Below are 13,102 nucleotides of genomic sequence, written 5' to 3' on the forward strand. Positions count from 1 at the left end.
ATTGGTGAGTAAATAACAGTGTGTTATTTTGAAAAGAATAACAAATTAGAAGGAAAAAAAGATTACAAAAAATACAGATTTCAGTGTTCTGAGGCTCTGAGCCCCATTTATTTTCCTCAGAGAAAAGGAAACAAAAGTCCGAAATTATACGATTTAAAATAAAAGCAATAATTGTGGCTTGATATTGAGTAAGAACATGTTTTTATGAACCACACAGCTTCCGGTGTTCCACGACCCGACCGGAGAAAAAGACGTGCTGCAGGCACGAAACACATTACCAGTAGAAATACATTGCTTTTAAAATAGTGTTGTGCAACACGAAAAAAAGGGGAAAATCGTGTTGGTGAACACGAATCAATAGATTAACAATCGTGTTGGTGAACACGAAATGCCATGAGACTGGGTTGTACATTTTGACTTTGACAAAGAGGCGTGTTCTTATGGGATACACTTGGTAAAAAGGCGGAAAAAAGTGTTGGGCCATTGGACAAAACAATCGTAAGTGATGCTTTAACATGCGAGGAATCATTTTCGCTGTAAAGCATGAAGACTGTAGGAGGTGGCAGAAAATTAGGCCACAAGCGATAAAGAGAATGAAACTAGAGATCATTGCTCCTTAAGCGCATTCACACACAAGTATCAAGCCATCTGCTATGCTAATGCAACCATCTCATTTACAATAATTAGTTGTAGGCACACGCAGCTGTTTAATTCATGCTAAACTATTGACTGCAAATGGGGAGAAACTCCAAAAGAAAACATGAACCTGTTTTAAAGATCAAAGTAATGAAGAAACAGATACTAAATAAATAAAAATGGCCTTGCCTTACTCAGGACCAGTGATGTCTTCTTAGCATCTGGTTTTGCCTCATGCTCTCCTGCCTGTATTATTGATCATTGCTCATTTGTTCAGTGGCTATAAACAACCTTTAATTAAAGGTATCATATCCCAATGTGCAAACGATGTGATAAATTGAAAGGGGTATCTCATAGTGAACCCTACAGTGCATCATCACCCTAATCTGCTGGGGACTGCCAAACGTTTCGCTGGCCCATTATTCTCAGAATCAGAATACCTTTATTATTCCCACAGAGGGGACATTGACGTTTTTACAGCAGAAAAAGAGCCAAAGACAGCTTAATATTACATATGTTGTATGTTGCATACAAAAGTATTAAAGTAAAAATAAATAAAGGTTATAATATAATAAAAAATAGGATAAAATAAAAAATTTACAAAATACACATCCTGTAACAGTTCTTAGGATTTAGCAGCCAGGTATATATTGCAGTTATTAACGGCATATATTGCACAAATAGCACATATTGCACTTACTTGGTTGGTATTTAACATCAAGGGGTGTTATAGTCTGTGTTGTTGTGTGTGTGTGTGTGTGTGGGGGGGGGGGTCTACTAGGGGCCGTGCTGGTTGTATAGTCTGACCGCTGCAGGAAGGAAGGACCTGCGGTATCTCTCCGTGAGACAGCGGGGGTGCAGCAGCCTGTCACTAAAGGAGCTGCACAGTGAGGATAGGGTGTCCTGGAGGGGGTGGGACACATTGTCCAGCAGGGAGGGCAGCACCATTTGTGTAGCCTGTGCTCCCTAAAACCCTCATTCCAAACGTAGAGGTAGCCCAAAAGCAAACACTGTCCATGCAAAAAACACAAGCACATGGCCATATATTATATTTAAGCAATAGCTCACATCGGGCCGAACCACGCCCCTTAGCTGTGATATAATGAGCACATATCACGGCCTGAAGTGAGCTATTGCTTTTATAAAACGGTTACCAAGTGTGGCAATATGAAAGAAAAATACACACTCTAATTTAAATAGTTTTTATTAGTAAATAATGATGTTCAAAATAAAATAGTCCCTCCGTCCCCTTCTGCACGAAACATAGTGCGAGGTGGTTGCTATGCAACAACACTAACAGCTAGCGAACATATTAGACAGAGAGCGTTGATCCATTATTTGGCTATTTATTTACATTCATTTGTATGGTGCACCCACTGAAAAACTGTCCAGCATCAGTAGAATGGCTTACGTGGTGACTTGTATAGGTTGAGGTTGTACTAGGCTGTTGCTTGGCGTGGCGAGAATATTGCTCCACTTTATCCGGTCCCAGAGATTCGGCTTAGCTCTGGAGAGAGCTTTCGCACCTGTGGCCACTAACGGTCATAACTTCTCTGCTTTGTTTCAAGACCCGCATCAGAAAGCTTTTGAATGGTGGTACTTTTCCAGTTGGTCTACCTGCTCTTCACGTAGCTCCTCATGTCGTCGTTTAGGTGCTTTTCTTTTGGAGATAGGCACTGCTCAATCCACTCCTCCATAGTAAGACCCCCCCGGAGGTCGAAGTTAATCTTAAATGTTTCCATCTTATCCTTTGTAAGTTTGTTTCGTAACGGAAGAAATTTAAATATATTTATAAAACTGACAAGTCAAATCAAGCAATCTGATTGTTCAATAGCGTTTTTGCGAACCTCTTTGATTACAGATTTGAAAACATTGTTGCTTGCTTTAAAAGTAGCACAATTCATTATGTCAAACCTTGGAAAGTATCTAGATATCCCTGCCCTAATGCCAAAGGAACTGCACAGTGAATATGTTTTGCCGTTTGATGTCTATGTCTGGACCGCTGCGTAAAAAGGAGAGTTTCTGCCCCGTTACTTCGCGGCTGCTTTCTTGTTCCAGTTTGAAAAGCAACTGCAGGCAGTTTGCTTTTCAGCCCAACTGTATACTGTTTGTCTCAGGCGCGGAGGGATACTGAATTGTTGTGAACAGTAACTTACAATTCTACCCATGGTATACGCTCAGTATATCACGGCTAAGAACCAATCAGATTGATTAATTTGACTTGTCCGTTTTATAAAATATGATTAACCTTGCAATGGTTTCCCCCATCTATGGCAAAGGCATGACTTGCACTACTCCGACTGCATATTCCTCATTATTGTTTTGGTTTGGTAAGCGTAACAAAATCAACGTTAGCTAATCAGAATCACCAGCAGAATATGGTGGGTCAAGCGAAGGAGCATTTTTAACATGCCCAGTACCAGATTACTTTCAGAAACCCCTGCAATTGAGTTATGTCCCCCTTGTGAGAGCCTTTCTAATCAAGGGTTAAGTTTGTGTTTAAGCTGTCACAATTGTGTGTTATTTACTGTGTGCTATATATAGACCCTCCAGAAAAACACGGGCCAAAATCCTTAATTATGCGGGCTAAAATCATTGATTATGCGGGCTAAAATCCTTGATTATGCGATAAAAAATGTGGGGTTTTTATGTGATTTTATGCGGGAAAATTGCGGGAAGTTGCGTAATATGCGGAAAGTTGCAAATATGCGAACAGTTGTGAAATATGCGGGAAGCGGGAAAAAAGGTGATTATTCTCCCGCACCCTGTTACTAGGCTACTACTGAATGAAAGGGAGCACTTTTAAAGAGTTGCTATGATAAACAAGCATACTAGAAGCAAGCTACATCACAGAAAGTGCTGGTAATGTTGTAGTTATTTATTATTTTCTCAACTTAAGCATGGCTTAAACATTCCTGAATCACAACTTTTTCAAAAAATAAAATAAATGCTTCCTGCTTTATAAAGGTGAGGTAAAACATCTGTTATGCTATAATAATATTTTCAAAGACAAAAACTGAGTAACTGTTGAACATCAACTCGCCAAAATCATAGGATTTTGAAAATAAGATATCTCTCATGAGGCAAATCTACTTGACCATTGAATGGTTCTATAAAACTTAGGTAACACAATACTGTATTGCTATGCAATAACAAAACAAAACAAAGTGCAATAATCTCTCACAACTCAACTGTAAGGTTGTAATAAAGTTAAGCTATGTGCTGTTGGAGATTTGGAGGATGTTTAAAACCAACCTCGTCTCCGCGTGTCGTTTGATAAGCTGGGTAAATTCGTAAAAAGGAAGGGATTAAGAAACACCAGAGTGCAAGTGAAACAATAATCTTGTTTTAATGATACAAGGTAACAATACAAATACAAAGGAATCACGAAGCACTCTGCAGAGTACTCCGGGCTCAGGTTCTACCACGTGTGAGACAGGTCTCAGGAACGGCCGGTCAAAAACAAGAGCGCGAACCAAAGGAAAACACAGGCTTTCATACTAAAACACAGGAGGAGGTGTGAGCGTGCTTTCCCCCAGAGGTCATCTTATTGGGAGAGACCAACACATGGCCTGTCAAACCCAATCAGTGCGACACAGCAGAAGAAACCCGGAAACAAAAAGTCTCTTTCAGTTTGACGAAGACCAGACACCTTTTGGTGTCTGGTACGAACCTGCTCTAAACAACAAGTTTCCTTATCTTATTTCACATCTTGCAGCCAGCACACACACATCCCCTTTATGGTCCTTTGTCCCTGTGTCCATCTTCCCGCCTCAGGCTGCCACACACAAGTTAAAAGTATGTTTTAAGATATAGTTGTTATAGTTGGCTAAATATACGTAATACATGTTAATTACTTTCATATCAATAATAACGAGGAACACATTACCTATGCTCTTAAGCAGTATTAGAGATGCTTTTCAAATAGTCAAACTTCACACAGGCCTAATATAGAGAACACACTCATTTGTCCTACAGCCCCTCCCGCCATTTGAGCTATTGTTCACATCTTTACTTCAAATAAAACGTTTCACATTGTATATTTCCAGCTTCCTTTACACATACTGTTATTATTAATACAAAGTAATTAACCACACACGTCTATTGAAAACAAGTAGATTTCCCTGATAATTGACATGCTGAAAATGCTCTCTCGTCCCTATCATAAAAGCTGCTTCCATTTCATATAGAGTAATAAAACATGTTTAAGCTAATTTCTCCACAATGTTTGTAGCCATTTAGTACCCACACATGAAAGAATAAGAACAGAGGTATAGTTGAACAGTAATCATGTAGCACATATATTTACTGCAATGAAAACACACATATTTGCCCCAAGCATGTGTAACGCACCCTCTTCTTTTATGAGGGAAACATTCCAGAGTCTTGGAGCTATCCCCAAATTAGGATGTCCCCTGCTCCCATCCTTCTCTAAACACAAAGACTTCACCTCAATATATTGGGGAGGGAAAATATACTTTGTCCCTTCAAATTTAACACACATGAATATATAGGAAGGTGACATTAAAATGAATATACCAGATTTAACTTTCCTGCCATAACACGTTACTTTAATCCTTCAAATAATTCAAATAATCCTTCAGTGCACAAAAACAGTGCAATATCTTACAACTGTAAGGTTTTTTAGAATAACACACAAGAAAAAGTGCAATCTTACAACTTTAACGTTGTATTAACTACTGAATGCATCAACAAGAGTTCACAGTGTATGAAAAATGAACACATAGGTTAACAACATTTTTTCAAGAGCAATCTTACAACTCTCAAGTTGTATTAATTCCTGCATGAAATGAGAGTCCACTGTGTTTGAAAACGACTGCATAGTATGTGTCACTGTCCAATCATTAATCATCCTCCATCCCCTCTCCCTCAATATCCATGTCCTCCCACTCCTCCATATCCTCGCCCTCTATCACATTTCCCTTCTCCCTCTCCTCCCTCTCAAACGCTCCACTGAGGATCCGTTGGTTATGGCATAAGAAGACCAAGGCTTTGAGGTTTTGGTTGGTAGTTGATCTCCTTCGGCTGGACAACACCAGCTTGTAGATGCTGTTGCTTCGTACAGCATCTTTGTATCGGTGGGCCAAGGAAGACAGTACAGGAAGTCTCCCCTGTACGCCATCCCAGAACACATCCAAATCCACAACGCCAGACAGTGCAGCTCTGAGTGCTGCTGCACCCAGGGCTGTGAAATAAGAATCAAATTAATGTCTTGGCACGTCAGTGAAACCTGGAATGGCCTTGTAGCATTCTACAGAGTCATCTAGGAATGCGATGTGACGAGGATCAAACACCCTGACCTCCTGGAGAAACTCTATGGCTGGCTGCCCATCTGACATGTACTTGGTGAGCTTTTCTTCAGCATTGACGTATGCCTCGCCAACTGTGCGGTGGATCTCGGTCTTCGTGCGGCGTGGCAGGTCAAACTCCTTGAAGTATTCGTCACATACCTCATACTGCATCTCTTTATTGGCAGCAAAGACCACCTGCAGATCCTCCAGATAATTGAAGATCTTTGTGGTCACTGGGCGTCTGCTCTCGAAGATGTCTAGTAGATTGAGGATGTGTTTGCACTTGTCAGCCATGATATTGATCTGCACATTTAGGGACTGAGCCAGGTTTGGGTCTTGAAGCATGTCCTGGAGTCTCTCCACTGACTGTGGTACACTTCTGCCACACACCTGTGAATGAAAATCACAAAGAGAAAGAAAGTGATTAGGTCAAACATACAGTAAGGCTTAAATGTTACTACATTTTACGTTGATATAATTAACACATTCATGTTTCTGTGTGTGTAGGTGTAAGGGGCCTAACTGGTGGAGAAAGGGATAATTACTGTTATGTGAAGTTACACATGTATTTACCTGTGTTTCCATCTCGATGAACTCCTTGTACAGTCCAAAGTACTCTCTGTGGTATTGTACTGTGTTAGAAATTAAAATCAATTTTTTTATGGTATAATGTAGCTTAAACATACCGTCAGTTTAAACGCTCTTTTATACTGAAAAACCAGAAATTCTTGTGCACAAGCAGTTAAGCTTTTATTCTGAAAATCCTTCATCTACGGTTAGCATTTAGCATGTGGCTAATATATGATTTCCTAAAGAGGTGAATTGAGTAGCGAAATGACGTGATGTGGTGAAAACCGAAACCTACTGATTTAACACTACAACTATAGATGTCGAGATACTACCATGTTGAATATTAAATGAAAGTACAGTTTATTTGAATACACTATTGTTTACAGACGAGAGTAGCATGTGACTACATCCGGAATGACCGGAAACCAAACCAGCCGTGAAGCATTTTCTGTATATTTTAGAGTATTGATTACAGCGTTTATAATGTGTTACATGAAAAGGGATGAAAGAGAATATGAGGAGAAAAGGCGTGTTAAGCATATGTTGAAGGTGAAAAGTACCAATCCTCTGTTTAAATGCAACAACGGACATGAGAGGCGAGGTGAGCCGGCTGGTGGGGAGGAGCCAGCAGAGGATATATAACGGCACCGAACGGGGGATTTCGCGCTTCTCTTCTTGCTCAGGAGAGCCAGATCACAGCTGTTTTCTGCCGGAACAATATTCTGTCTGTAACACTACCGCGCCTTTTTTAATTAAAGTATCTCATTTGAATCTTTTCAGAGACTCCATTTAGTCTCATTTTAAAGCTTCTCTCCTGGACACGAGAATAAAGAACATATTTAACAACTGCAAAGAACCAGGAGTTCCACCGTGTTGCACAGGGGTTTGGAGGCATGGTCACCTTTTTTGTTGGCAGCTTGTTTGTCATGAAGCAGAGATATCTTATCTTGTGTGATCCAGCATTGAAGAACACCTGGGAGAAACTCATCATGAAGCTGTTCAACTGAACAAAAGGCTTGCGGAAGGCATTACCGATGAGGTTCGTTATGTGTGCCATGCACGTGATGTGCAGTGAGTTGGGGTACAGCGCCTGCAGAGCAGATTTGAATGCCTTCTTCATGTAGGCTGCATTATCTGTGTCAAACACAATCACATCCTAATTTTGAATGCTGTATTCTTGTAGGCACTTCACGACAGCCACATATACAGTGGAATGATTGCACTGCTCAAGGAACTCGGTGTCTGCAAGGTAGGCCAAGATCCGACCAGAATGATCCTTCTTGAGTGGTGCAAGCAGGATGTTCAGCACGCATCTCCCCTCTACATCTGGAGTCTCATCAAATATCACAGCAACAGGTTTTCCTGCAAGAAGAGACTTCAACTCTTCTTTTTCCTTCTCATATACTGCTCCCAAGTATTTCTCTTGAAGCTGGTGAAATCCTGGAATGGCTCCGCCATTGATTACATTTTCATTGAGGAATTTCCTCCTTGCAGGATGGTCGCTCTTAGAGAGTGGAATGTTGAAAGCAGTGCAGGTGGCGACCCAGGCCTCACAAATCTACCAAAAAAAGAATAGATTTTTAAAATATTGGGCTGTCTTATTTATTCTCTCTCACACACAACCTGCCACTAACGTTAACCCTCTTTTTTCTTTTTATTGAGTCAGGCACAATGAGTTTACATTTATACAGTCAATATTTATTTTTTTGTTCCCCCTTTCCGCCCCTCCCGGTCATAGCTAGTAAATTAAATAACTAACTAGAGATACATGTATAGGTAAAAGTAAAGTAATGTAGAAGATAATTATTAAAAGAAAATTAATAGATAAGGGAATAAAGAATAATAACAGTAATACATGTACCCATATACTCAAATATATACCCACATATACATACATACATGTGTGTACATACCCACACACATGTACACATGCACATACATACCTATACAAACATGTATACAAAGACAGAACAAATACAAGTTAAACCCCTTTACTATTCAATGAGACACATTCAATGTTTATTTATTGTAAAAGCAATTGGGCTATCTCACACACACACACACACACACACACACACACACACACACACACACACACACACACACCTCCTCCTCATTCTGTTTTCATTTACTCGTTCGTTATCTGACCAGCTTCAATCTTGTAGGCTACTCACCTCGTTTCTTGCAACCCTCAAAAGGGTTTTGGAGGTTGAAGCCTCTGTGAGCGTGAGTTGCTTGGCTTCCTTGTCCGCAGCAGAAAGCATTTTTGAATGTTTGAGCGAATCGAAGTGGGTATTCACAGTCGATTTCCTTTTATGCTCCAACACACAGTTGCACGGGGTACAGAACAGTTTCCCCCCACTTTCGTGCAAGACATTGGGGTACTGCTTTGCCCGGTCTTTAGCTGAAATGTTCGTGGGTAAATGTGATGGATTCGATTTGTTCACACGACGGTGTTTGCCTTCTGTGATGCGCAGGCTGATGACGTTGCGTCATCATCACTACTCGTCAAGACGAGTTAACTTTTTTATTTTTTTCTCAACTTTGTGTGGAAAAATGCGGGGTTTATGCAGCCTTTTGATAAATATGCGGACTTTTAAATATCTGCGCCATTTTGCTGATTATGCGGGAAATTCTGCGATCGCAGAATCGCGTTTTTCTGGAGGGTCAATATATAGTGCACTGTCCTATTACCTAGGGCACAGGTTTATACAGTGTATCATGTCACATGATTCTGTGTGTTTGACCCCGGAGAGCATATGGTTTTTGACCTCCGTAGCTTGAGTGTTTCTGACATCTGCTTTTGTTTCTCTCTATCCCAACCTTTCCCCTCTCGCGGTTCCGATCAGAGGGTAACAGGTTAACAGAGAGGCCTATTCCGGCCGGGGAGTGTTTAGACCGTATTCACAGCGTACTCCTTACCTCTCACCAATTCCAATTAAGGTCCCGGTGGGGACCTTTCTCCTTTCTCTCCTTTCTCTAAAATATTTAATCTTAAAACCAACAATAAGTCTATTACCTCGCCCACTTCATTGCTCTCCACTGAATCCCATTTATATTTTCGTTCTGACTCTTCCCCTATGATTATATTCAGTTACAATTATTTACATTATCTCACTCTATTTTTTTTTTTACAGACACTTCCATGATCAATATGACCCACAGGGAACTTTCAGACTTCCAAGTGCTCACGAGGACCATCTTTGGGCCCCTGCGATCACATTATCACCAGCAAAATGTCAGGGACAATATCCGGGGTTCTACACCCACCCCTAGATACCTTATACAAACCAAAAATCAGTTTGCAAGTGCGTTCACACCATGTATCCCAACGATGGAAGCTTCACACCTCCTACAGGGAAATGCCAACAATTGGCTTCACACGGGGTTCCAAATAACGGACGAACACCACAATCAAAACATCGTAGCTCTACTGAGCAAACTTAAGTCACTAACTAGGGTGGAGGAACAACAAGCCTGGGAGGTGGCTTCAAAATGGGCAAGGTCCACATATCCAAGGATCCAGGATCCAGTCTTCCTCAAAACAGCTGAGGATCTTGACCTTATGGGTATCAAATTCTCTATTTGTAAACTCCCTCAAAACACCATTCCGACCCCCCAACCTCAAATTATCCCAACCAAAGGCTCTCAAAGCCCTGCCCAATCTTCCACCGTTCCCCTGGCTCCAACCCTTCCCAATCCGAATAACAGAACCCAAAAACAAACCATGCCCATTAAATAAAACGGCCCGGAACCGAAACCAGGGTGCCCCAGACAACTCACACTAGAGGACGTTGATCTCCAACCTACTACCCCACGACATTTGTTCACACACCACCATCATCAAGGCAACAAAGGGGAGAATTGGTCCCTGACTCCTAGCCAAGAGATCATCATCATGGGCAACTCGAACATCTCCCGCCTCCCACCAATCAATGATAATAGGATCCAGGTGGACTGCTACCCAGGGGCTAAACTATCTCATGCAATTAACATAGTAAAGTACAAGACCCTTACATCGCCAGACGCAAAAAAGGTTCTCCTGTGCTTCGGTCTTAATGACAGGGACAATGGTACCGCGACCATCCTGGGGAACAACCTCAACAAACTTCTATCTTCGGCCAGGGACACATTTCCCAATGCTGCGATCTACGTCCCCAGCATAAACCATTCAACAAAATTACGACCTAGAACAATCAGAAACATTAGGAATCTGAACAAGCTTATCCAATAAACCTCAGGCCATGTAAACATGCTCAGGGGAGAATATTTCAACACTGATAGGGACCACATCCACTGGACTTCACGTACTGCCATAAATATTTGGGACCACTGGAGGTCCTCCTTAGGCCTTGGACACCTCTGAACATACCCAAAAAAATGAGTAACCCAGTGGTTACTCCAAGGGCGTTTGTTCCCCCCCAAAGAATGTTGTAAATCATTCATATAACCCTTTGAGTAAAAGCTTTTTTTCTACCATCCATTCACAACCTTTGACAAATGTTTAAATGTATATGTTGAAGAAAAGAAAAAATATGTGTTCCTACAATTTCTAAATAAAAATAAGAGAATTTGGGGGAACCGATGATGAAAAAGTCCTGGGTCCTTACTGTCGGCTGACATAAGACCAAAACCACTACTGATGGTTCTTACCCTTCTCTCTTACAAATACTGAAGGCCAGGACCATAACTATTTATAAATATCAACAATAATGCCTACACAAATATACAACAATAGTCTTGGATCAAAAATACATAAAATATATAATTATGTTTAAATACTAAAATATAAAATGCAAAATAAGCTATTTTTGAGTAAAGAAATACACACAAAGACACAACAATGCTAATACTAAGGAAAATACTCACAAAAAAACGAATGTTAATTTTGATGCTAAATGCTAAGCTAATGCTAATGGGATGCATTTTACACTGTCAACTAAAACTAAGTTCAAGCAATGTGCATTGCAGTGAACATAAAATGCTAATAGGGCCTCTGATTTAATACGTGCTTGCACACCTGTGTTCTTTCCACTCATCACTGAGGCTCCATCATAAGCTTGCCCTACTAGGTGGTTTCTGTAGTCAAGACCATGCTTCTGCAATATTTGTAGAATTTTCTGTGAAAGTGCTGCAGCATGCAGGCGCTGTGTTGCTTCAAATGCGAGAAAGCTTTCACATACTGACCCATTGTAATAATACCGAATTACACATGGACATCTGTTCCTTCTTGCAAAAATGCTTTGTGTGACTTCATTTATAATTGAGCTGCGGACCATTTCAGCCAGCCAATCAATTATTTCATTTGCGTGGAATGCCCAAAGTATGTCGCATTTATTTGACTTGCCATTTCTTTTTTCTGACTATGGGATTGTGTTTGGCTAGTAGTTCCATAATAGAGAGGAAGTTTCCTTTATTCTCACCTTCTGATTCTTTATGTCCTCTCTGCGCAATGTTCTGGGTAGCTGTGAGAAGCAGGGCTTCTCCAACTGTTTTTATATACTCTCTATTTTCCTTGACTCATTTACTATACTCTGCCTTTAAGGACGCTGAGAGAGAGAATGTGCTTGCATTTAACTTTTCATATTCTGCCTATGCCAACATTTCATTTGTATGTGCCTCAGATTTGGCATGGCCTACAAGTCCCCCATCTTTGTAGGTTGCCTTTTTCCAATTTTTGAACCCCTCTGTCGATGTGAATGCCGAATCACCTGAGGAAGGGAGACTGAGGTGCAGGCAGGCATAACAGTAGGCAGAGTCTTTACTTTGAGAGTATTCCAGCCATTTATGAGAATTGAACCAGTCTTTACAGAAGCACCGTCTTCGATCCCCCTGAAGTGTTCGTGGGAAGAACTTCAGGTGTGGCTGCTTGGGCTGCTCTGCTCTTGACTGGGAGATGTCTGTGAAGAAATAAGAGGCACACTCAGTTATTCTGATATTAAAATAATGATTATAAAACGAGTAGCTAACCCCTCTCCATAGTCACTAATTACAGATATTATCTGTTATATATGACAATTCTATTCAAACTCAACTACCAATAACCATGAATCAGAATGCTTTAAGTGGTTATGTCATGACTTAATGTTAATGTAGAAACACTATAACCACACAATTATCTAGATTACTTTACTCTTTAGCAGTGTTTGGGCAGTAATACATTACTAGTAACACAGTACTATAATAACCCCTTTGGAAAGAGAAAAGAGCAATGAGTAATATAGTACTTTTTTAGAATGATGAGCCCAACATTACTTTCTAGCCTCGGCAGGGTCACAGTCATCACATCACCTGGTGGTCCAGGAACAGCTGCTTTTGATTTGTTCTGTCTCCATTCTTTGACTGATGCTGCTGCCAGTGCCTGGCCTGCTGCTGTCTGGTGTTGTGCACCCTTATCATGCTCTCCCTCCTCCTCCTCCTCCTCCTCCTCCTCCTCCTCCTCCTCCTCCTCCTCCTTCTCCTCACTAGCTGCTCCCCTGCCAGCTCTGTCTCTCCTTTACTCATCTTCTTCTTAAAATAAGAAGAGATGTATGCTCACTTTCTCTTAATTTTCTGCAAATTGACATTACACACAGCAGTGATTA

At 40.9% G+C, this 13,102-nt stretch overlaps 1 protein-coding gene across 4 annotated transcripts; it reads right to left on the bottom strand.

Moving 5' to 3' along the window:
- Window positions 1-3,966: 3,966 nt before the first annotated feature.
- On the bottom strand, window positions 3,967-12,257 carry LOC307033618 (uncharacterized protein). 4 transcript variants are annotated; one of them, XM_079672155.1, is made up of 4 exons: window positions 8,693-12,257; window positions 7,420-8,076; window positions 6,522-6,580; window positions 3,967-6,338 (listed from the first exon to the last, which is right to left on the bottom strand). In XM_079672155.1, the coding sequence occupies exons 3-4, from the start codon at window positions 6,531-6,533 to the stop codon at window positions 5,862-5,864; spliced, it is 489 nt and encodes a 162-aa protein (XP_079528281.1). In that variant the 5' UTR covers window positions 6,534-6,580; window positions 7,420-8,076; window positions 8,693-12,257; the 3' UTR covers window positions 3,967-5,861. The 4 variants fall into 4 exon arrangements, with proteins under 4 accessions (XP_079528281.1, XP_079528282.1, XP_079528279.1 ...); XM_079672156.1 differs by lacking the exon at window positions 7,420-8,076 and having other exon boundaries at window positions 11,942-12,257; XM_079672153.1 differs by having other exon boundaries at window positions 6,522-8,076.
- Window positions 12,258-13,102: the final 845 nt, after the last annotated feature.

This window comes from Notothenia rossii, assembly GCF_949606895.1.
Source record: "Notothenia rossii genome assembly, chromosome: 3".
Lineage (NCBI taxonomy): Eukaryota > Metazoa > Chordata > Actinopteri > Perciformes > Nototheniidae > Notothenia > Notothenia rossii.

Bases quoted from the DNA above. Each gene is read 5' to 3' on its own strand.
- LOC307033618 (XM_079672153.1), bottom strand. From the start codon at position 6,632: ATGTTTAAGCTACATTATACCATAAAAAAATTGATTTTAATTTCTAAC. The intron at 6,339-6,521 runs GTAAATACATGT...TTTCATTCACAG, and splicing joins TCATCGAGATGGAAACACAG to GTGTGTGGCAGAAGTGTACC.